General features: G+C 38.8%; 2 protein-coding genes across 2 annotated transcripts; one reads left to right on the forward strand and one right to left on the reverse strand.

Moving 5' to 3' along the window:
* Positions 1 to 1,328: 1,328 nt before the first annotated feature.
* Positions 1,329 to 3,919, reverse strand: rps25 (ribosomal protein S25). Its single transcript, XM_020642851.3, has 5 exons — positions 3,858 to 3,919; positions 2,943 to 3,032; positions 2,674 to 2,857; positions 1,482 to 1,583; positions 1,329 to 1,395 (listed from the first exon to the last, which is right to left on the reverse strand). The coding sequence occupies exons 1-4, from the start codon at positions 3,858 to 3,860 to the stop codon at positions 1,486 to 1,488; spliced, it is 375 nt and encodes a 124-aa protein (XP_020498507.1). The 5' UTR covers positions 3,861 to 3,919; the 3' UTR covers positions 1,329 to 1,395; positions 1,482 to 1,485.
* A 3,967-nt stretch (positions 3,920 to 7,886) lies between these two features.
* sgcg (sarcoglycan, gamma) lies at positions 7,887 to 24,470 on the forward strand. The gene is made up of 8 exons (XM_020642854.3): positions 7,887 to 8,045; positions 13,875 to 14,083; positions 14,808 to 14,912; positions 15,885 to 15,972; positions 17,136 to 17,255; positions 22,094 to 22,166; positions 22,493 to 22,616; positions 23,293 to 24,470. Exons 2-8 carry the CDS (start codon positions 13,889 to 13,891, stop codon positions 23,458 to 23,460), a joined length of 873 nt encoding a protein of 290 aa, XP_020498510.2. The 5' UTR covers positions 7,887 to 8,045; positions 13,875 to 13,888; the 3' UTR covers positions 23,461 to 24,470.
* Positions 24,471 to 24,472: the final 2 nt, after the last annotated feature.

Consider the following 24,472-nt stretch of genomic DNA (forward strand, 5'->3'; position numbering starts at 1 on the left):
TATTTACTTTGTGATAATCATTTTGTTGTAGGCAGGATCAATTGAATAGGAGGCTGAGCTGTGATTTTCCCCAGCTAGTATTTCACTCTAACAATCGCAATGTGATGTGGTTTTTGTTGAGACAATGTAAGCAGACAAGTTGAGAGCCAGGCTACATCTTACATCAATAGTAATATTAATAGTTTCTCAACTGTAAGGAAATTGGTTGTTCTATTAACTTTTAGAGCTTCTAAGTAGAAGGTGAATGACTTGGTTACATGTTCCTGTCAGTAAGTATTTTAAATTCTAAACATTTAATGTTAGCATTATGTTTCCTTGTTTGATCAGGTCTATCTTGTAGACCAGGTCTACCCTTGTGGTCCCGGTTAAGGGTTAGTTAAAATAGTGACTGAGAAATCCTGGCTAGTACTCCGATTTCTGGATCCATGAACTCAGAGGACCCTGCCAATTCTTTTGTGAAGCAGTCAATACATTTACTTGTTTCACCACAATCAAACCCAAAACCTCAGCTTTATTAGTGCTCTGCTCTCCCAACTGAGATTCAGGAACCTTTGACTTAAACAGGATTTTAAATAAAGTGGCTTTATTCAACACTTAAAATTATGTGGTTGAAATCTATGCAAAATAGTGCATATTTTAAATTAGTATTTCAGAAATTTGTGGGGGGAAACAATTAGCAAAGAAACAACTGGGGAAGTGGGTAACATCTTTCAGTTAACATTTTACCCTATTCACCTGTAGTGTCTCCCCTTCAGCCATCTTTGTCCTTGGTGTGCTTCCTTTCCTTCTTTGCCCAATTAGTCTGAGAACTTTGATGTAGTAAACATCAGTGTTTTTATCAAATTTACCATGCATGTTTAATTTTACTAACTTTGAACACTAAGCCAATATGAGAATTGTCTATGCAAAAATGAATTTAAAAAGTAGTGCTAAGGCTGTGGAATGAAAAGCACTTCATAATTCCCCTTGAGGCCTTTCGTTATTTTAGTAAGAAACAACCACAACACTACAGGATTTCTAGACAATGCAAGTCTGACGAGCCACATTTAATGTCCTTGCTTGTGCATGAACTGTACCGTGCTTAAGCATTAACTGGAGCGCTCACACTAGTCAGATGAACTGGACTTTGAAGGTGCATGCAGCATGCTTAGGCACAGTATTGCCTAGTGGGAGTGGCCCCTAACCTGGTGCTTTGAAAGAATGCTTAAATGATATACCACATTAACTACAATAGTTCATTAACATCCTTGCAGTTGTAACAGCACCTTTGAACCAAAACTAGGAACATAACCTGGTCAGAACAGTATTAACATGAAAACAAATGCAAGTGTTTTGTCTACAATTTTTTATTCACCTTTCCTTACAGCGTATTAAAAAGGAAGGAAACAGGAGAACCTGCAACACAAAAGCAAAGGGTCAGTGGATACAGTTAAAAATATATTTAAGATGCATGCATTTATAAAAAAATAACAATGCTGTACCTGATTATGCTTTCTCTGGTGCTGCTGCCTCCTCATCTCCACCCTTGGTGTTCCGGGTATAAATCAGCTGTGCTCGGTGTTTGGACACCAGTTTGATCATGCCTTGAAGATATAACAGGACAATGTTTTCTGTCAGCTTAGTATAACCACTAAACTAAAATGATTCAGTTAATCAGTCCCACAACTTAGTGGTCCTGTAGGTATTCATGCCATTTAAAGTGTTACAAGTCCAGAGTTTAGCATCCTAAGCAGTATGTGATGATTAAGAGTGTAGCAACTTTAAAGAATTTTCAACACAACTGCACAGATTCACTCCACACAGTGGCTGTCAAACTATTTGTGTCATGCCTAGAGGATTCAAATTTTGTGAGACCCCCATCCAAACTAAATAGTAATTTAAGGGGCCAAGTATCACTTGCCCTCTTGGTTGATGACTTTAAAAGTAATTATTTGCTGTCTAACAGCTGGAACCATCAGGTAAGAGGGGGGTCTGGGGGTTTTCCCCAAAAAAGATTTCTTGGATTTATTTTTCCTGCATTCTAATCTATTTTTCTTGCACCAATTTGTGTCTTTTCTGCAAACTTTATAATTATGATCAAACTAAATGTATTTGTCAAGTTTGTGAAACAACAAAACAAGGGGTTTAAAAAGTTTCACTTCACATTTTTCCTTTAAAGACCTCACAGCTGCAATCTCTCCTCTCTGGTCACCTGCAGTGTAGTGTACTGCAACATGCATGATGGGTACAGAGTGAGGGAGATCAATCACTTGCTAGTTCTTTAGTCTTAAATGCCAAACATATGGGCAGAAAATGTACCTAGACTGCACACCTAGCACATCACGCTGCATCGCCAATTCTGATTGGCTATGAACATGCATCAGGTTGAGAGCTTTGTTACTCGCTGCACATTGGTAGGTGAACTCCATTGACTCTATTCATTAAGGGCATCCATAACAAATTCCTATGTTTTTTTCCCCTCACAGCCTCACGCTGAAGTTTACTGCAAACATGACCTCAGCCCTCCGTCCCAATTATATCTAAATCAAAACTGAACATTATTGCAGCATGAAAGTAGTCTAGTAGAGTACAATACTCAAGCTTTAACACATTAGTCAGTAATCTACAATAAAATATATCTGATTGAATTGATCTTATATGCAGTCTTTTGGGTTGCCAAGCAGAATTATTCACCTTTTGCAAGCAATTCCTGGAGGGCATTCCTTGCCAAGGAACCACGGATCTTCAGCCTCTCTGACACAACAGCAGGCGTGATAAGTTTATAGTTGGGAACTTCTTTGTACAGCTTTTCATAGGTCGCCTTGTCGAAGAGCACCAGGTTGTTGAGCTTATCCCTCACTTTTCCCTTGGACCACTTCTGCTCAGAATCACAAAAACATTAGTCATGAAAGGCCCACAACACAAAGATCAATGCAGATTCTGGGTGATTAGGAAACATGTACCTTCTTCTTGGCCTTGCCTCCGGACTTGTTGACTGGGTCCTTATCCTTTTTGGACTTCCCAGTGTCCTTCTTCTTGTCTTGCTTAGGAGGCTGGAAACAAACAAGTAACAATTTCTCACTGTCTTATCCAGAACGGGTTAAGGCTCCCAAACTTCTCAGCTTGTGACCCCAAAATTAAGGTGCCAGAGATTAGAAATCACAGACTCAGGTGAACATCTGTAAGTGTAAAAGACTGGCAGACACCTGCATTGTTGCTGTAATATACACACTGAGTAAGTACTTTTGTACATACGTTTACATAAGTGGGAAAAATAAATTTCAAAAAATTTGACATTGGTTTTTCTGAAGGGAGAAAGGGGATCGCCCCTTTCACACTTCAGAACTATTGTGTTAAGGTCATGTGGCACCGACACAAACCTTATTTTACAGGGATAGTTATACAAGATGATTGTTGGGGGGTGGGGGTCCAGGCTTAAGTAAAGAGTCGGCGGTCTGAGCTGAAGTCGACGGGCCGACTCGGGCTTGACTTGTAATTCAATGCTAATTTGCCTCAGAAGAGAGTGCTACTATTATGCACAGGCAAAATTCATTGTTCTCTTCGTTGTGAAGAGCAAACAGTAATACCTCAGGCGTACGTGTCATAAGTAATTGTATTATAGCAGTAAACACGGGATTATTCACTTTAACAACAATGTAGCACACAAGCATGGTGATATTAGCAAGATGGCTAGCTAGCCGGCCAGTCGGTAACAGGTAATAAAAACAAGGAGTTTGATTAATCCTCACATTTTATCACATCGTGAGGAATCAAATAGCTCGTGTCATATGAACTGAATAATTTGGACTTGATAAAAGTGACTACGATATGGTATTTATACATTTTGTTTGGACAAAACGTGTAATGAGAAAGCTCACCATGTTTCCTCGTTAAGATGTCGGAGCAAAAGGAAGTTCTCCCGTGCAACTGCCCCTTAGAAAACCCGTTTATCCGGAAATGCAATAGGGGTTCATGGGAAATTGAGTTTTTACACATTTCGACGTTAAACTAGGTTTTGACCATTTTATTCACCCAGCACATTGCTCCACACCTTTTACAACTAGATCTAACAAAACCAAAAGTGATATGAGCACGATTACATTTATCTTTTGATCCTCTGTCATTTAAATGTTTACAAACATTGTAATTCGGTTTCACGTTCAGTTTTAATGAAAATCAGAAATCAGATAGTAGACATATATTATTTATGAAATGTAATAATAGCTATAGATAACAAATAGACTGAGGCATATATCATTAACACTCATATGTATAACAGCACATTAATGAGGGATTAAAGGAAACGAACATGCAGATCAAGTAGCAAAGGTCTTTAAACCGGAGTTCCAACATTATGGAACTTCAGTCAGTAAATCGCAAGATAAAGTAATTATCAAAAAGGAAAGAATGGCAGAACATTTGGTACACCTTTACTATGTACAGCCTAAAGTGCCATGTAGAGGAATAAAAAAAATAATGCTATGTCATTTATTGTAGGCTATTTGTTGTTCATATTATTTTTAATTTATTTTCGGTGTAACGGCCGTAATATTTACAGTCTATATGGTAACGGTCTGATTTTGTATTAATGCTATGTAGGAACTATGTTTTTGGTTCGTGTTGTGTGACGGAAACTTTTAATTGTTGCACATTTCCTCCACGAAGGAATGGGCCGGCCCTTTCCGAAGGGTGCGTTCAAATTGTCCCTCCTATCTCCTTTCACTATCCACTTTACCTTAACCCCGGGGAAAACGTCATGAGGTCAAGGAAAGATGTTAGGAGAATTCATAAAGGACTTAGGGAAAGGCGATCTCGTTACTCTGACAATCCACATTTCCACTAGGCTACGTCATTATGCGATGGCGGTGGTGAATGACGTGAGTCTGCCGTGGTGAAACTACAATTTTCCGAAAATGGACTACAAAAAGATCATCTAAAAAACTTTCCCCTGTGCCTTCTTACCGGTGAAATAATCCTAATCACCACAAGGTTGGGTTGAAATAAAATAAATATAGACTACCAGGCTACAAGTAAAAACAGTGAAACCATCAGCTTCCTGTCCACTCAGAAATCAACATCAAAATAAATATTAATGTATGAAATTAATTGCTACATTTATGTAAGATATAACCTACACAAAATGTTTTAAGCATACAAATGTACAACTGCACAAAGCATTCTTAAGTGAATTAAATATGTTGCATAAAACATCATCTGGATAAAAATGTCTCTTATCTTTTTATCCCTTGATCTGTGTCACTTTACGATCATCGTTCATATCCGTCAACGGTCGTATGTGTGACTCGGGCTGTATCCGAATTGCGAAGTACCTACTCAATCTGTCAGTAGGCAGTAGGCAGCATGGGCGGTTCTAGGCAGGGGCCAACAGGGGCCAACAGGGGCCAGTGCCCCTGTAACTCTGAACTTGGTCCCCCCTGTGGCCACCCCTCCAAAGGGAAGAGCCCCCCCCTTACAACACATACACAGTATTTGACTCAACAACTGGACTCACAATCTGGTTTTAAATACTGTTACTGAAACAAATATAAATCATGGTATTTTATGTTGAGGTATTTTATGATGTGCGTTATTATTTGGCATAATATCTTTTTTAAAGCGATCATCTTTGTCTATTTTTCACCTGGGTTTAATGTTCCCCTCTGACAAAACAACTGGCCCCAGTTTGGCCCCCTCAGTAAAAATGGTCTAGAACCGCCACTGGTAGGCAGTACCTACTATCCGTGCTGTATACTGCTGGTACCTACTATTCAGTAGGCAGATATTTGTTCCTACTTCTTCTGATTCATTCAGTATGGAAGTGACGTCATTTACGTTTCCTGAACCGGCCGCATTCACCCGTTTTTTTTGTTTTTCTTTTGTTTAGCTTTATTCAAGAAGAGTAATGCTCATATACAGTCAGGTAAACAAAACAATATCACAATGTAAATCAAGTAAAAGATTAAATAACTAAATAACATACAGTACATAAAGAAAAGTACAAATGAAAGACAGTAATATACAGAATATAAAATAAACCAATAAAGACGCATTTAAATAGTGAAATCATTATTTAAATAGAGGGGGAAAGGTTTTATAATAATGCAGACATTTGTTTTATTTTCTGTTGTTAATTTAAAGTAGTGATTTCAGTCGGGACTTTAACTCTAGATTAAAAATTGATTGAATTAATCCACGCTCGTTTGTTTTGATTTGGAGGCGGACGCAACGATTTACGTGTAATTTCGCACAGTATTGTGGGTAAAATACAATTCATTTCCTGAAAGCACGCATCCGATCCATACTGCATAAAACCCGTATCCATACTGAAATGTTCAGTATACTGAGGTGGACCCAAAAAATGCATACTGCAGGACCACAAAAGTTCAGTATACTGAAACTCCCTACTGAATAGTACGTACTGCATACTGAACTGTGGCTATTTGGAAAGGGCCTCGCTTTAAATGTTGTGGCTGAAAGGAATTGTGGGGCGGCATATCTCATCTCCTTTGGTAAAGGATGGTCCAGTGTATCCTATGCTAAAGGAGGTTATAAAGGAAGCATTGACCCACCTTTCCTTAGCTTTTAGAGAATTCAAACGCCCTTATCATGGCTGCCACTTAAATGCTTCCGGGTCATTTCACTCAGTTAGGAACCTTCCTAAACTAAAATGACAATTTGAACGCACCCCATGACAGCTACTTTACTGACTTTGCATCTTATTTTTTGTCGTTTGGCTCCACATGGAGCGGTCACACTGGCCAAACGAACTGGACTTTAGGGTTGGGAACGGTACGGATGGCCAGTGTGACCACGCCCTCAGTCTTTTAAACACTGTGTTTGTTTTAAAACCCTGCTGTGCCTGACCAATTGGAGACTTTCAGCACTGCAGGGGCTGCATGCCCTGCCCCCCAAAGTTCCTGGACCTTTAGAAAGTACCCATAGAAGGGTCCTTCGTAGGGATAGATCTTTCACCCCCGAACTAAATTTATACCCTGGTTCATCCTACATTAGAAATACACATGAGTTCCTCAAAAGGTCCCTAGTTCCTGCAGCTGAAAAAGGGACTAATAAGTTTGAGTATTGATTCTGAATTGCATTCATTGTTGACAGGTGTATCAACCAGGCAGCTAGCTCTTGTCAGGTAGGTCACTTAATTATAGTTGCCTTGCTAAAATCTTATAGGGCTCCTTTCTAGTAAGATTTTTTTAATTTGTCAACACATAAACTATGCACTTTTTTTTTCAAAAAAGTTAAAGACCCATAATTTGACAACTTTCATATCAACACATGAAAAAGTTTAGAAGTATGATTACTCTTATTAACAGTAGTAATCACTTATATTCAAGTTATATTGAAGGATGACCACTGTTTATTTATTTGTTTACATAACATACATATATTAAGTTATTAGAATAAGCGTTTAACTGTTTTAATTCAACAACTATGACACAAACAGTTTAGTTTCAACATCTACAACCCTCATGCCTATTAAACTTTCTGTTTGTTACCTGGCTTCTCTAAACTCTGACTACATGTCATACTAACAGCCCTCTTCAAGGCCCTGCTGACTATATCTGGTTGGAGCCATTAGATAGACTCAGTGTAGGTTATTACACTCAGTGTGACTTAAGGCTCAAATTAGATCGGACTGCGTGGGTCCTAAGGTTGGGCCATGAAAGTAACTCTGGTATGCATGACAAACTACCTTTGATTTCTATTGACAGTTTCTGTGTAAGAAAGAAAGAGAGAACACAATTCTTTAATGAAGATTAGTTATCTTCCCGCTTCCCTCTTTCTTTTGTTTGTTTGTCAGATGCATTCTTAGGGTTTTTAAATATCTGCAAGAAGTCCTAATATGCAGAGGAAGCCTTAGTGGTTATGCATGGTGAGTTGTAGCACCATCTCCTGGTGATCAAATGGCACAATCAGAGTTGGATTTATGGAACGCAGCTGTTGAGTGGCTGACAGACGTGTCAGAAGCTCAAACAGTGCTGCTTCACAAGCTGTGCGTACAAGCTTGAGCTCTACTTTCTGTTTATAATAAAAGACACAAACAACAAACAACGGTGAGTAGACATTTTCTTTCAGAACAAAAACAGATCTGTTTTCTTTTCAACTTTGTTTAAAGGTAATGTTTAAGTAGTTTCATTGTGGCAAGCTGACCTACGGTTCCATTTTTTTCAATAGGTTTTCGGTCTTAGTGAGTCATGTTCCATGTTCATAAATTCCTAAAATAGGTAGTTTGGTATTTGGAGAAAGTATTTTTGGCTGCCAGACATTTAATCATACATGGCTAACAATAATGGAGTACAAGATTAACTTTTAAAATATGTCCTCCATAGCATTTCTTGTTTGTTATGAGGACTACTTCTGTATCTTTAAAAAAATGTGTTTGTTTGTTTATACATTTGTAGATTGTATCCTGTGTATTCAAACTTTGTTCACAGTGTTGTGTCCTATTTTTAGAAGTTAAGGCATCACAGCAGATTGGACACATGACGCCAGCCACTTACTACAGAGACCCTAGCTGTGTCCATATTCAGGGGTTGCATCTTACAAAGGATCCAGCTTACCAAGTACCCAGCCTTTGTAGCCTGCATAAACTGCTCAGGCAAGACTTAAATTAGACAGTCTGACCAGAGGATTTAGTTTGCATCACCAGTCGTTCCCATCCTTAACGTTTCATTGAACAGCCAGGTCGGGAGACTCTCCGGAGCAGTCCTCCTGAAATTATCTAGATATTTGCATACGTGAAAACGGCTATACAGAGCTTTCTTCGTGCTCTTATTTAAATGAATTAGATTGCATTGGAAAAAATCGGTTGACAAAAATATAAACAAATCAAGAGTTATTTCATCCTCAAGTCTCAAGAAAGAAAGAAGATTATGCTGCTCAACATGATAACAAACAAATTATCTATGCCTATGGCTTTAAAAGATATAGTTTGATGATATGGGAACAGATCAATTTAACACTATAGCAGTTCTCGTAGTCCTTTTTTGAGTCTCAATGAAGAACCCCCTTATAAAAACATTGTAAAAGAAGAATGTGCAACTTTTTGACCCATTAGATGTCGCCCTTAAGCACCAGCATTAAACCAAAACAAACTGCTGTTTGGTGACACCTCCGCTATTCTGAAGCCTTCCGCTCCTCCAGCTGCACGCCTCCAACCCCTCTCCACTCACGTTTGCCCAAAGGAGTTAACAATTAGAACGAACCATAAAAGCATTATTAAGCGCAAGCGGTGGAAAAAATTGTCCTTTGCTCGAGCTGCAATTGCCTGTGGTCTGCATTGTTTTGTTAGCAGGCTAATATTAGTACACTTTGGTTAATTCATAGCTGATCGGGATCTAAACACATCATATCCAAATAAGCAGCGAGCAGGCTATGTTATTCTTCTTTTCTCTAGTCCTCGACTAAAAAAAAAAAACTGTTCATGTAAACATGATGGGCTGTGTTTAGTTATTATTCATATTATAGTCTTTATGTGAAAGCACTGTTCTCTTTGCAGCCCCATGAGGCTTTGCAGTCCTTGGCTCTACTCAAATACACCATCCATGCTGTGAAATTTGGACCTGATCTCTGTTGTCAGTGTGTCAGATCATCCAACTGGGCTTTCTGGGGGCATCGGCAGGTTCTGCAGTCCTGTAGTTGGAGTTCTGTCTACCCTCATGCAGAAACACAGAAAACTACTCTTGGTCTTACAACTTATAAGTACTTGCTGAGCTAAAAATCTTCATTCCTTTGGTTTTAGCCACTGATAGGCCGCTGATGTGTAACCAGAAATTACTGCCTCTGCTCCACAATGAGTGGTATTTTCCTTTGCCTTTGGCTACTTCAACAACTTCTGGAAAAAAAGTTTTCCATGAGCACAGTCAGTCAGATATCCACTGCGTTGGGCAGGAGCTCTTGGCTCAATTATACATTTTGTACTATGAGGCATCATAAATGGGACAGCTGTGGCTCAGTCGTAGAGTTGGTTGTCTCTCAACTGGAAGGTCAGGGATTTTGATCCCCTGCTCCTGCAGTCACATGGCGAAATATCTTTGGACAAGACACTGAACCCCAAATTCCTCCTACTGCTGCATCAGCGGTGTGGGAATGTTTATGGATGGGATTAACTGCCTGTTGTGTTTACAAATGCAATGCTTTTAATGTTCCTTCTGCATACTTTGAGTGTAGTTACACCTTCAGTCTACTAGGGGGCGCAGTGAGACACCGTGGAGGATAGGTGAGACAATTAAGGTAAAGGAAAGAAGAATAGTTGTATGCAGGTTCGAGTGTGACACCCATGTAGAGACAACCAGTGAATAAACAACCGTAACAGTCCGTCGTTTCTCTTGCCTGACTCACCAACATAACAGTGCCTCCTCCATCAGTGGGTTAATGGGTAAATCTGTGACTGATTTAGGGTGTAAAAAGTGATTTGAGAAGTCTGAAGACAAGAAAAGCGCTATACAAGCTCAGTCTATTTATCATAAACTTTTCACTGTTTGCACTGTCAACAAGGCACAATTGCACCTCGAACAATTGAGGTGCAATTGGGTAGCGATTATGTACACAATTAAATCTAATGGCTTATAAAATATCTTGAATACTTAACAATAACAGTTATAGTTTACATTACCTTTTCATCATGATTCAGGATATTTAGTTCATTTAAGTTTACCAAACTTGTTAAACCTGCATTTAAGAGTGTACCTAAAGCTACAAATGTATGGAAAAGTTATCGTTTTAAGATCCAGGAAGAAAAACATGAACTGGGAAAATAAACCCCTTTTGAACTGGCAGCAACTCTATGCAGGAAATACAATTGGAGTAAGTTTACTTTAAAGTAAGGACTTTGATTGCCAGAGTGAATATTTTGATATCAAGAGTGAAAAGAGTCAATTGTACCTATAATGGAAAAAACTATTGTATTTCTCCTCAGCCATATAGAATGTTAGAAACTATTTGCAAGACAGTCTGGCTGCAGACCTCCACTGTCAGCCCCTACCTCTGCAGACCTCCACTGTCAGCCCCTACCTCTGCAGACCTCCACTGTCAGCTCAAACCTCTACAGACCTCCACTGTCAGCCCCTACCTCTACAGACCTCCACTGTCAGCTCCTACCGCTGCAGACCTCCACTGTCAGCCCCTACCGCTGCAGACCTCCACTGTCAGCCCCTACCTCTGCAGACCTCCACTGTCAGCCCCTACCTTTACAGACCACCACTGTCAGCCCCTACCTCTGCAGACCTCCACTGTCAGCCCCTACCTCTACAGACCTCCACTGTCAGCCCCTACCTCTGCAGACCTCCACTGTCAGCCCCTACCTCTACAGACCTCCACTGTCAGCTCCTACCTCTGCAGACCTCCACTGTCAGCTCCTACCTCTACAGACCTCCACTGTCAGCCCCTACCTTTACAGACCACCACTGTCAGCCCATACCTTTACAGACCTCCACTGTCAGCCCCTACCTCTGCAGACCTCCACTGTCAGCCCCTACCTCTACAGACCTCCACTGTCAGCTCATACCGCTACAGACCTCCACTGTCAGCTCCTACCTCTGCAGACCTCCACTGTCAGCCCCTACCTCTGCAGACCTCCACTGTCAGCCCCTACCTCTACAGACCTCCACTGTCAGCTCATACCGCTACAGACCTCCACTGTCAGCTCCTACCTCTGCAGACCTCCACTGTCAGCCCCTACCTCTACAGACCTCCACTGTCAGCTCATATCTCTGCAGACCTCCACTGTCAGCACGCAAAATACTTCAATATAAAAATAAACATTTTAGTCATGTATTTATATGTACATAAATACATTTAATGAATATAAATAAATTGAACTCATTCCTCAACATCCTATAATTTTTAAAATCGCTAATTTAATCAGTTAAGATGAGAGATGAACAAGAGAGTGAATTTAATGCAGAGAAAAATGCTTACCGAGTCTGCAGTTAAGACTCTCTTCTTAGAAAAACACATCTCATACAAAATTCCTTCTTGAAATATTATAGTGAAGCATATACAGTAAATGCAATCAGTCTTATTTTAATATTTTTTATCATAGTATTAGCTTACCTTGTGCATTTTAATTTGATGTTTTTATTCCTCACCATCATTCAGTATTTTTGCTCTATTTGTCTTATTGAGGGAGTTTCTTACCTGAGGTGTGCCGCTGTGGCTCAGTTGGTAGAGTCATTGTCTCTTAACCGGAAGCTCGAGGGTTCAATCCCTAGCTTCTGCAGAAACTTGTCCCTGGGCAAGACATAAATAACCCCAAATTGCTCCTGCTTCTTCGTCGGCAGCATATGAATCTGTATGAATTAATTAGTTACTTCTGATGGTCTCACGACTTAGAATCATCTGCCATCAGTGTGTGAATGGGTAGGTGTAACATGCTGTGTAAAAGCACTTTGAGTAGTAAGATGACTAGAAAAGGGCTATACAGGGCTATACAAGCTCAAATCCATTTACCTTGTGCAGTGGGACCATCTACCTGTGTCAGTGAGGCAGCATTTCAAAATACATTAAGTCCAGTATGTGTTCAAACTCATCTCTGTTTGTTCTCAAAGTGAATTATTAAGTGATTCATTTAAAAACAGGAAAAACACACAAACAGAAAAAATGATAAAAAAGTTCTATTCAATTGTATTATGACCCTGCAGAGTATTAAATATTATGAAGGACGCATTACATCCTGGACACTCTGTTCACCACCCTCCCATCAGACACTGGTCTTTGGAAAAAAGAGAGGAAAGGGCTTTTTTAAGTCTTATATTGGATCTGAACTCAGGTTACTGAAGATTATCCGAGTTTCCAAGTCGTAATTACAACTTCAAGGGGCGTTCCAGTTGACACTTCCGTCAGGGAACTCGTAATTTCCAACTTCCAAGATCAACTGGTACACAGCATATGTGCTTGCATACTGCGCCGAGGGGAGGGAAACATTGTTTGACAACTTTTTGCATAAATATTTTTCTCCTAATAGTATAATAATTTTATTAAATCATAGAGTGAGTCAATAAATTATGGATGAAAGGGCATATTGCTTCAATGTAGAGTGTAGTATCATATGCAAATGCCCCCCGTAATATTTAGGCAAAAAGTTATTACGTTTTGGGCTCAGCATCTTGTTGAATTATCGACCAGTTATTACATTTTAGGTTTTATTAAAAATGCTTTAATAACATTTCGGATTGTTGTTACATTTCAGGTTGTTGTTACATTTCGGGTCGTTGTTACATTTCGGGTCGTTGTTACATTTTGGGTCGTTGTTACATTTCAGGTTGTTGTTACATTTCGGATTGTTGTTACATTTCAGGTTGTTGTTACATTTTGGGTCGTTGTTACATTTCAGGTTGTTGTTACATTTCGGGTCGTTGTTACATTTCGGGTCGTTGTTACATTTTGGGTCGTTGTTACAGTTCAGGTCGTTGTTACATTTCGGGCTCTTACAGGGCTTTCCTGAACCTGTGTCGAGAGCTGGAGATAACTGAAACCTCTGAACAGCCAGTCAGAGAGTTCCCCCTCGCTGCAAAAACTAGGGCGATCACTGCTCACCGATGGTCCAACTAGGACCAACAGCCGACGATTTCCTTGGTGTGTCAGGGCCTTAAGATGAGGTTGTTACTCCTATGTGAGCTATGTTGTAACGCACAGAAGTAAAATGACAACAGTGTTTCAGTCATAGCTGGGTTTGATGACCTCAAACCGCCCCCTCAAAATAGTTATAATATGTTTGAATGTGTCAAAAGAGTTCTCTCTGTGTATTTGTATTAGAAAAAGTTTCCACTGATTCTATATTTCATATTTCATCTCTTCACAGAATAGTATAATTTGATTTCTGATTCTGTGTGTATTTATTTACTATTATTTATTTTTCTGTATTCCTTTTTGACCGTGTATAGGTCCCGGCCAGCAGATGGTGAGGGAGCAGTATGTCACCACCACCCAGGGCAGCAGTACCCCAGGGCTGGTGCTCGACGACTTCCACAAAATTGGCATCTACGGCTGGAGGAAGCGTTGCCTCTATTTGTTTGTCCTTCTGCTTCTCATCATTTTGGTAGTAAACTTTGCCCTCACTATCTGGATCTTCAGGGTTATGTGGTTCAATACGGTACGCATCTCTCACCATGGATGTTTATATTTTCAGATGGATCACCTCCTTTCCATGCTTGTCTTATATTAAATAAATAAGTATAGCAGCAATATCATCAATAATGGATCTGCTCAAGTCCTTCCATAAGTTTTGGTATGGTATCAGTGCCAGAATAGATAAAGAAGTCTTTCTGGGAACACATCAAAGAATGATCTATGTAGGACCTTAAAGGATACTTATCTAACTTTGTTTGTGAAAATATATTTTAAGGTAGAGTTCATATGCTATTTAAACTTTTTCAACACTTTGAAATAAATGACATATAGCTTTGTAATTATTTTTGGTATAGACAAAAAACAAATCCTGCCCACAGGAGTTTCCGCTGGATTGCGGCTGTTTGCATTCACACATAAAGCTCCTCCTGAAAATAGCAGAGTTTTTTTAGGAGTTTTGTGCAAGTGTGAAATTCCTAGCTTCTACCACTACCAACTATGGGAGCAAGGATGGCAGCATTAACCCTGTTGTGTGCTTCCTCCCACCATCTTTCCTTCAAATAAAGCCCAAGCTCCTTTCTCATGCAGTTCACTGTAATACCTACAAGGGGGAAAAAAACATAACCTGCTATATTTTGGATTCTAACATTTCAGATAGAGCCTTTCTGTTCATTCAAAGATTGTGATTTACCTTTTCTTGCTGTTTTTTTTTTTTTAATGAAAAAATAATTTTCCTCATTTGTTTGTAGGAAGGGATGGGACAACTAGAAGTACACTCTGATGGGGTCAAGCTGGAGAATGGCGAGTCCGAGTTTCTTTTCCCCTTCTATGCTATGGAGATCCACTCAAGAGAAGTAACATAATCAGAAACATACATTATTCTTGCATCTCTTACCAAATTTTCTCTACTTGCCTGCATGGCAATTATTTATTGTATTGTAAATCAAGCTAAAATTTATTGAGATCAGATTAAATGTTGTGTTTTCAAAATTATTTTGTAGCAGTGTTATGAAGCTCTGAAATGCATTTTCTGACAGAATTGTTTTTGGGAGACCTGTCAAAGCAAACTTCATAGAGCATATGGCATTCTTAGTAGTGTTGTTTAATGCCACAAGGATATTAGTGGTGTAAACTAGTTTATGGCGCTGAACTGCAAGAACTAGAAGGTATACTTTTCTGAAGTTGTTATTTTATGGGTTTTCTTGCTCATGGCAGACATTTTTTAACCATTCTTTCTTCTTTATGGACCTCTTAAAAGGGTTGAGTGTTGTTTGACAGACACGTTCTCTAATGTACCATATGGATCGCCAATAAAATTGAGGATTAAGGGATTGAAAGCAGTATAAGTAACCTTCAATTTATGTCAACTTTGCCAGTACTTGTGGAAAAAGCTATATATCTTATGTCCTTGTTTATTTGGTCCTGTAAATGCTTGCATTGCATTCTCAAGAAGACTCTCCTGCCTCCCGTTTGGCTGTTTCTCTCTGTGACTTTGCCATAGAAAATTTTAACAGAAGCACTTTCTTTCTGTATATACCTTAAATTACTGTGCCAAAATTCATCTTATGACAGCATGACATGTATTGAAAATAAAAATATAGAAATTCAGCCAAAATGTGTCTGTAAAAGCACCACGATGACTTAGACACGGTTTATAATGGTTTAATAGATGCTTAATTATCCATTTAGTAATGGTTTATAGGTTAGTTATAAGCCACTGAGATAAATGATTTTGGTTTATCATGTGTATACACATACTATCTTACATACTCAAGCAGAATTCTGAATTTCACAGCACTAATTTAGGGCTTCTTTTATTTTTACAGGACTCTATACTTCTCACAAACTCATCGGAAAAAGTTTACCTCAATGCTCGCAGTGAAAATGGTGATGTCAAAGGCAGGATATCTGTGGGTAAGAGCCTAAAAAATTACACTTGCACACACAGACACGTATAGCACTCATGCATGGCAAAGTATCCCATTGATGTAGGCAGTAAAGCCATTGTCCTGCAGCATTTTCTAACATTAAAGATAGAATCAGTAGCTTTTCCTTTAAAGATAAAATATAAACTTGTAAAAAAGTAATGGCACTCAGTCGTCATTTTAGGGGCCCCTATACATGTGTGGTGGGGACTGTGTCTGCAGAGACCCTGTCCCCTGCCTGTATTTTGACATTTTGGTTTACTTGGGAAGAACTGGGCGCTGTGTGTCCCCCAGACAGTGACAGCACACAGGTGAGTATGGGAGAGGATTCAATTCAGTGATTGGACACCATTCAAACCGGCAAAATATTGCGAATCTGGTTGTAGTGGCAAAAAAGGAACATATAATATAGTGAGGTGAAACGCCACACGGTCAAAGCTTGTTCAACTGCAGCCCACCCAACCCCCCCATTTTGACTGTTATGTTTACAAACTACAACACACATTTATTCTGATTCTACCTTTATTAGTATCAAGAAACAATTAAAAAATTGTATGATTGCTTAGATTTCCAGTTTAAGTCCACCGAGTTTACATTTCATCTCTCTGCCAATACAGCTACAGTATGTAATTCAACAGCTGTGTAGGGGTATTTTGTCATAATTTAAAGGCCAACAAAGCCACAGCCCTACTATGTGTCATAGGTGTTTCAACATAAAAAGCTTGCATCCTATTGATCCTCTGTAAATAGAAGTAAATTCTTGCTAAAGAAGATTTAATCATTTGTTTTTGTGTCTTCTTTCCACAGTGAGTATGTTAAATATCTCACTGGCTGATCTACCTGCTTTAGCTACTATACTCCTCAGCATTGATTGTAGGCATTGATGTAGCAGAGTGATGGGGAAATAACCTATATTACTTTTCAGTTTGAGCAGTAATTGTCTTAGCCATTTACACATTTTAAATGACTAAATTAATTAATAAATTTTCAGTGGTTGGTGGTTTATTCAGTTTATTGCTTCATCTGTAAAGTTTAAAAGGTGGGAATTTTCAGAATTATGGTTTAATATATCTGTATTTGCAGATGTGAAAAATATTTTATTCTGTCAGTACATTACCTGCCAAACAGCTGTCATTGTCTTTGTGGTTGCAGGTGCAAAAGAGGCTCATGGACATGCTGAAAACCTGCTCATTAACTCCCATAATGACAACATGCTGTTCACCGCAAATGGCAACCAGACTGTAATTGGACCAGACAAACTACGAGTCACAGGTATAACAAGGTCAATGGGCGTGTCATAAAACACATACTTTAAAAACCACATTGAGTTGGTAGGATATTCCAAAATCATTGAAAAAACAATTGCTGCCAGTCCATAGAACATTACATGTTGAGTGCACATTTAAACACAGGATCCGATGCCGATGAGTTTAAACATGTTTTTTTGACCACATGGATGATTTTACATCATTAATGCTTCCAATTCTGTTCTACTTCACTCTCTCAACAAAGGTGAATACAAGGGTAATATTGCAGTGTTCTTTGTTCTCTAGCAGGTCAGGCTTGGTTTGGAGGGAAAGAGGGAGTAGGAGGCGTGAGGGCAGGCCTTTATGTCTTAATGTTGGGAGTGTGGCTTGAACAGGCGTGGCAAGGAAGTCTGGTATGGTAATGCAAATTGGGCGGAGACTTGTGATTTAACATCATAATATGCTTTAATGGCTTTATTAGAGTGACAGGACAGTTGATATAATCAGAAATCAGGGAGAGTGGGTAATTGGATGACATGACATGTGGGAAAGGAGCCACAGGTCTGTTTGAACCTGGGCCGCCCGCTTTGTGGACAACAGCCTGTGTTCATTGGGTGTGTAAACTAACCCCTATTATCCATATTCTATATTTGATGCGGAGAGAATAATAATAATAATAATAATAAATTAGACTTTTATAGTGCTTTTCTAAATTAAGACGCGTAAACAAAGAATACAAGAAAAACAAAACAAAAACAGCAAAATGACAGATGTCTGGATTGAACCACGGAGAAGAGTGGGTGAAGGAGATTGTTTTTGTTTTAATTGGTGCGACCTGTTTGAGGCAGGAGGAGAGAGTGCAGAATGTACATTGGTATGGTGCAGAAGGCAGTATGTTAGTGCTGAGTTCCGGACACAGTCATGGTCATCGGCTATTTCATTAGAAACATATCAAAACTGTTTATATCTTTTATTTTATTTGAAAAACACAATATTAAAAGATGTGAACTCGAAATTAGTAGTTTGGTTTGATGACAGAAATGTCCCATTTCACTACTATGTAACACTCTCAGGTGCTCTGCCTGAGTTTTATGTGGGCGGAGCTAAGATCTTATGTAGTAGTGAAGTAATTAATTATACTTTAAGCCTCCCTTTCTTAATTCATACCAACACTGATTTCCTTCACATTATCTTTCTGTAATATTGTTTCATTATTATTATTTTTTTGTGTTTAGTTATCTAAATCATTACCCAAAGTTATGTTTTTTTCACATTCATAACAACATACCTTAAGCAACATACCTTTTAAACAAAGATTAATCAGAAAAAAAATAAAGTCCATCCATGTTTTACAAGTGACGTGGGAATGAAGATTAGGGTTGTTTATGAGGATCGAAATCTGATGCAGGATCAGTGGAGGAGAAGGATAAAGGTACCAGGGGCAGTAGATTAGAGGGGGACTTAGGGGGTTCAACTGCTGGGTTCTGAGCAGCTCAAACAAAAAAACAGCCTACACAAGATGTGGAAAAAAAGTCACTTAAATGTCAATTATTGACTGTTGACTGTTTTCAACATTAAAGAGATCAAAGTACAATTTTTTAACTGCATGATTTTTTTAAATAGCTTACTTCACATAAATTCCATACACAGTGAAATATAAACTTGATTTAACATTTCAGTTTTTTAACAGTTGAGCTCAAATTTAACAGAAACAACTACAAATATCAGTAAACATCATGAAATATTACCTGCAAGCTCAGTTAACTTACAACTATTAGCACGCTTACCCTGAACTTCCACCAGATACATGTGCGTTGAGTAAAGTGTCATCTCCGCTCGGGTACGACTCCGTGCTCCCTCATCCATCAACACCCACAGTTGGGTTTTCAGATTGCAGCACGAGCAGCACCGCTGTACATCTGGACTCGCGAGACCAAGGAGTAATTACAGAACCACGTGCGACAATGCGAGATACTTGAATGTATAAAACCAGTACAAACACAACAAAAACACACATAAGGTAGTTGTTCCCATCTAAGGGAGTTAAAGAAGCGTGGACTTGCTTGGATTTGTCACTTTTTTTTGGGTTGAGTTACTACCATGAATAAGTATCATGACGTTTGGTTGATGTAGTAGGCCTACAGTAAAATACTGTATGTTCTATAGCGTCAAAACAGTGTTTTATTTTTATTCATTTACCGTATTTAATGTTGTGCTCTGGCATCCGGCTAAAATTGAATCATTGCATATCTGCTGCAGAACTGAGACTCAGCGAAGCCAGTTGAAGCTCACACATAAAGTGAAACCTATCAGCTCTGCTGCCATGGCGGAGCACAGGCAGACTGAACACATCACTGGTAGAATTATACAGTTACAGTAGATCCCAATCCGCTCCTTCTCCCTCCTAGTGAGCAAAGCAATACGGAGATCTCAACGTTTGCTAAAATCAATTTTTACCACTTATTTTATCTGGTCGCCCATATGCACAAGCAGACCTGCTCCAATGGCACGTCCAGCTGCTTTTCCCCAGATGCACCAAGGCGTTTTTGGAGCAGATGCACCCAGGGTCTGTTTGATCTTGCCCTTAGGCCCCCACTAAAACTTAACCACATTAAGTTTTACCAGGTTAATTTAACATCATTCCAAGTTGAATCATGTTTTCGCTATTCCCAACTTTTTTTTTAAACAATATTCAAGCTAAAATTAATTAGCTGAAATGCAAACAACCTATCAGTGCTAAAATGCAAATTTCACTAATAGCTAACTCATCAGCAGTGATGGCGATGAATTCCAGTCGGTCTCATCTTTATTTAGGCTAGGCTTAGGCTATTATAATCTTTTACAAGTCTCTATATATCTTTTTCGGTCTTTAATCCATGTCTACGTGGGTGCAAAAGGTTGCATTGCGCCCTCATTTTACATTTGTGCACACTCACTTGAATAAACGCAAAAAATAACGATTGTTTTTTTAAATATGTAATCATGACTTTAAAATGACAATAGTGATTCAGATCGTGTTTATCACATCCATGATGACTGGTTCACGAGACCTGTCTGACCACATGAGGGACCTGTAACACCCATGCTATTTTTCATTGTTGTTGCAGGTCACTAGAGCTGCACCCCCTTTAATCTCAGATGCACTCTTAGTCATTTTGTTCAAGAACCGAGCCTGCTCTTATGGGTGGCTAGGTTAGTTTTTCGGCAGAAAGATCTACTACTTTCGTGTCCTGCTCACTCACCCGTTTGTCTGATTAAAGAAAAAACAATACATCCTCACAATAGTGCTCTTACCAGGTTACGCCAGCAGATGGTGCTACACGCAACGGCATAAAGTTTCACCAAAAGTTTGGAGTGAGTTCTGGGGAAATGGCGACAAAATGCATCCGTTTGAATCCAGATTTAGATCAATATCTCATTAACATCAGAATTATTTAATCTTAACTACGGAGCCCATAGTGCAAATGGCGAATGGATGTCCCTAGTGTAGGGGGGCATTAGTGCATGGGCGGACAGTCCATAGTGCAGAGTGAGGCAGTCCAAAAGTACATAGTACCATAATAATGGTGACAGACTGTCTGTCCAGTCCATACTGTACAAGAAATGCAGCACATAATGTAGGTAACAGGGGAAAAAAGAAAGAAAAAAAAGATGAAAACGATAAGCCATATTTAAGTGTCGTATGGCTTGGAGGTAGGTGCTATCTCTGAAGCGTGATGTTCTGCTGGTGAAGCTTCTGAACCTCTTCCCTGATGGCAAAAGAGTGAACAGGTGATGTGCTGGGTGGGAGGAGTCAGTGGTGATGTTTCTAGCTTTCCCTTCTGGTGTCATAGTTTGAGGCTATGGTAGGCAGGCTGCAGCCAATGATCTTGGAGGCTCTGGGCACTACTTTCTCTAGCTGTTGTTTATCCTGGCTGGTCGTGTTACCATACTAGGACAGGATAGAGAAGGTCAGCACGCTTTCTATGACTGCTCGATAGAAATGAGTCATACCTTTCTGGCTAACCCCAAATTTCCTCAGCTGACTGAGAAAGTAGAGTCTCTGTTGGGCTTTGCATACAAAGCCCAACACAGCTGTTGGACATAAAGGTGGTTGTAATGCAAAAGAGCAGGAAGATCCTGATGTTCAGGTCCCATGAGAGGGACTGCTTCAAAATAAAAGCACCTCAAATAGATGGCAATAAGGGACATTGATTGTAAAGCACTTTCCATAATTGACTGTATTAATCACTCTGAGCATTAGCGGAGCTGCACTGAGCGGTAATTCTCGATAACACTGTCAGGAGAAACAGCATTCACAGCTGCTCCTCTGCCCATAAGTCAGAGCCACAGCCCCGTTCTTTTCATTATCTTGAATCTTATATGTATGTCGGCATCATTCCATAATTTAACCCCAACAACTGAAACACATCTGCTTTTAATAACTTTTTTGCATTTTGTACAACAAACTTACAAACACCTCTTAAATCATATTTGCTCTCTCGAATTGTGAAGAACCTTTGTGAAACCTTTGTCAAATAAAAGCCAGGAAGTTTCCCAAAAAGCCAAAAATGTCATCTTTACAATTATGCAAAAAATAATGTAGATTATGTAGATGATCCCCAAAGTCAGTACTTATACTCTGGGAATAATGCATGTCACAACTCGACAACACTTGATGCAAGTTTGATGTAGTACAATAGACAAGAAATCCTTGGAATATGCTGCAAGCATTGCAATTGGTACGATCAAGTACAACACTACATTTTACACACTCTGACATAATATGTGAATCAGACCCTAAGGCAGCAGCAGATTCTATTACACACAGATTTTATGTAACCAAAGGTCAAGTATACCAATGTGTGTTCCTCTCTCTGTTAGGTCCTGAAGGTGGGCTGTTCCAGAATTCGGTGGAGGTACCCCAGCTGAAATCAGAACCTTTGAAAGACCTGAGGTTAGTATTTCAACTGTCTTATGAGGGTGTCTTATTGCTTTTCTTCCTATCTTTAATTGTTTTCTTTCACAAGCCTCCAGGTGTTGAGAACTAGCATATATGCTAAAACACTTAAACAATGCATCTGGTTTGTCCAATGTAAATATGATGTCCATGCCATATAAAGTCTATCTATATTTATTTTCCCATCTTAAACTTTACCCTACTTCTTATTTCTCAGATTTGTTTAAGAGTTTAAGATTAGAATTGTTGGTAAAACTTTGACAGTATGGGCTCCATAATGGTTGAAAGCAGTTTTTGTGTAATAATGAGCTGATTTGCTTTAGGTTGGAGTCTCCTACTCGCTCTCTCAGTATGGCTGCACCAAAAGGAGTTCATATCAAAGCACTGGCTGGCAACATAGAAGTTGCTTCTAACATGGATGTGTTTCTGCAGTCAAGTGAAGGACTGGTAAGAAAACCGCTCACAACTTTAAGAAGTCTGAACTTCTTCATGATTTTTTCCCTTTTGATTACCAAGGGAATGCATAAAGCTGCTTTTTAGCAACATGCTACTTTATACTTCTGTCTGTTACATCCGGGAAATTCAGGAGCTTCCATATATTAAGTTTTTTTTTTCCAAAATTAGCTCTCAGATTTCATTGCATGGGCTCATTACTACTTTAGTTCTCCAATTCTGCTTTATACTGTTGTAATTATGTATATATGTTCATTGTCCAGGTAAAAGAAACTTCTGAGTTTTTGGCGGGAAATGTTACTGTTTCAAAAGCGTTAAGTGGTTGATTCTGATAAAATAATTTTTTTTAATCAGTTATTCTGTTTTTATGAAATGGTAGATACAGGGTAAAAGTCACCGGCAATTTGCTGTTATCGTTATAAAATAAAAACTCTGTGTTAATTCTACGCAGATTATTTTAATGATCATATTCTGATCTGATTTTATTCGTATTCTTCCAAAGAAATGTTGGTTCATATATCACGTTCTATTCAATATGTCTTCTTCACAGGGCACTACGTTAGGCAATGTGGGACATCTTTGTTTATCTCCTGCCACACTGTTTACCATGAAGTGTATAGGGATATATTTCTGGTTGAATTGTATTTCCTCTCCACACTGTGTTATGCAGCTGGTGCTGGATGCTGAAACTGTGCGCTTGCCAAGTCTGCCCCTGAGCGAAGGAGGGGTTTCTGGAAATACACAGGGTCTCTACGAGGTCTGTGTCTGTCCGAGTGGTAAGCTCTTCCTTTCAAAAGCTGGGGTCACTTCCACCTGCAGCGAGAATCAGCAGTGCTAGGACATGACAATCTCTCTTGCTCCATCATCTGAAAGGAAACATGCACAACTGTATACCGTCATACATGAGTATTTTTTTTAATACAACAGACAATCTGTGATGGTCTCAGTGTTTAACTCCAACTGATCCCTTAAAAAAAGGCAGCTGGTATACATTTTTAGAGATGTTTAGTCACATGCAAGACCCAATTTGCAATCTCTTCCAAATTCATCTCAAAGCTTTATGGAGAATTATTTTTCCACAAATAGTATCATATATGGGCAATGATGAGCTCTTAAGAGTTTACATAATGCAGTTTTACCCTCCGGTGCTGTATATAATCTGACACATATCAAGGGCTTGTAAGAATAATGTAGTAAAAGATAACCCTTGAATATTCAAGAGTTATTTTGGTATAGTGTTGTTTAACATATTTGTTATTAGAATTATTAGGGGTAAAAATGAGAGAAAATCTTACAAATATTCTTTGTAGTGTCAAAGTTTATTCAGGGTTAAAAGATTCAATTTATTTAGACAAAACACTAGACTTATTTGTTGTTTTGTTAATTTGTTTTTTGGGACAAAGATACTATTTCCTCATGTTACTATTGTGATATCATGTGTGTGACTGTTTTTTCAGTTTGTAAGATTATTAAGTTTGCACTGCATAAGCATGTAATGATGTATAAATAACAAGACAGACGCTTTTTCTTGCAAGTAATCTTGAAAGGCCGGTGTTTGCTTAGTATCTTTATTGATGGCCAAGAGTCTATGTGCATTTAACACAATATGCATGACAAGTAACTTATATTAGCCTCTTTTTAAAATCGATGTTCACAGTTGACCTGTATTACAAAGGGTTATGTGTTGGTTCTACCGACTTTGTGTTAAGCACAATTTTCTGGCCTTTCTGTATGTAAGTTAGGCATAATAACCATCTCATGATGCTGTACTGTCATTTTCAATATGCCAAACAATAGTACATAACTACATATTAATCAATAAATTTGTTGAATAAACTATGCATTGTTCT

This window comes from Labrus bergylta, chromosome 11, assembly GCF_963930695.1.
Source record: "Labrus bergylta chromosome 11, fLabBer1.1, whole genome shotgun sequence".
Lineage (NCBI taxonomy): Eukaryota > Metazoa > Chordata > Actinopteri > Labriformes > Labridae > Labrus > Labrus bergylta.

Bases quoted from the DNA above. Each gene is read 5' to 3' on its own strand.
- rps25 (XM_020642851.3), bottom strand. The intron at 2,858-2,942 runs GTACATGTTTCC...GATTCTGAGCAG, and splicing joins GAGGCAAGGCCAAGAAGAAG to AAGTGGTCCAAGGGAAAAGT. The intron at 1,584-2,673 runs GTGAATAATTCT...TATATCTTCAAG, and splicing joins CCAGGAATTGCTTGCAAAAG to GCATGATCAAACTGGTGTCC.
- sgcg (XM_020642854.3), top strand. From the start codon at position 13,889: ATGGTGAGGGAGCAGTATGTCACCACCACCCAGGGCAGCAGTACCCCA. The intron at 22,167-22,492 runs GTTAGTATTTCA...GATTTGCTTTAG, and splicing joins GAACCTTTGAAAGACCTGAG to GTTGGAGTCTCCTACTCGCT. The intron at 22,617-23,292 runs GTAAGAAAACCG...TGTGTTATGCAG, and splicing joins TGCAGTCAAGTGAAGGACTG to CTGGTGCTGGATGCTGAAAC.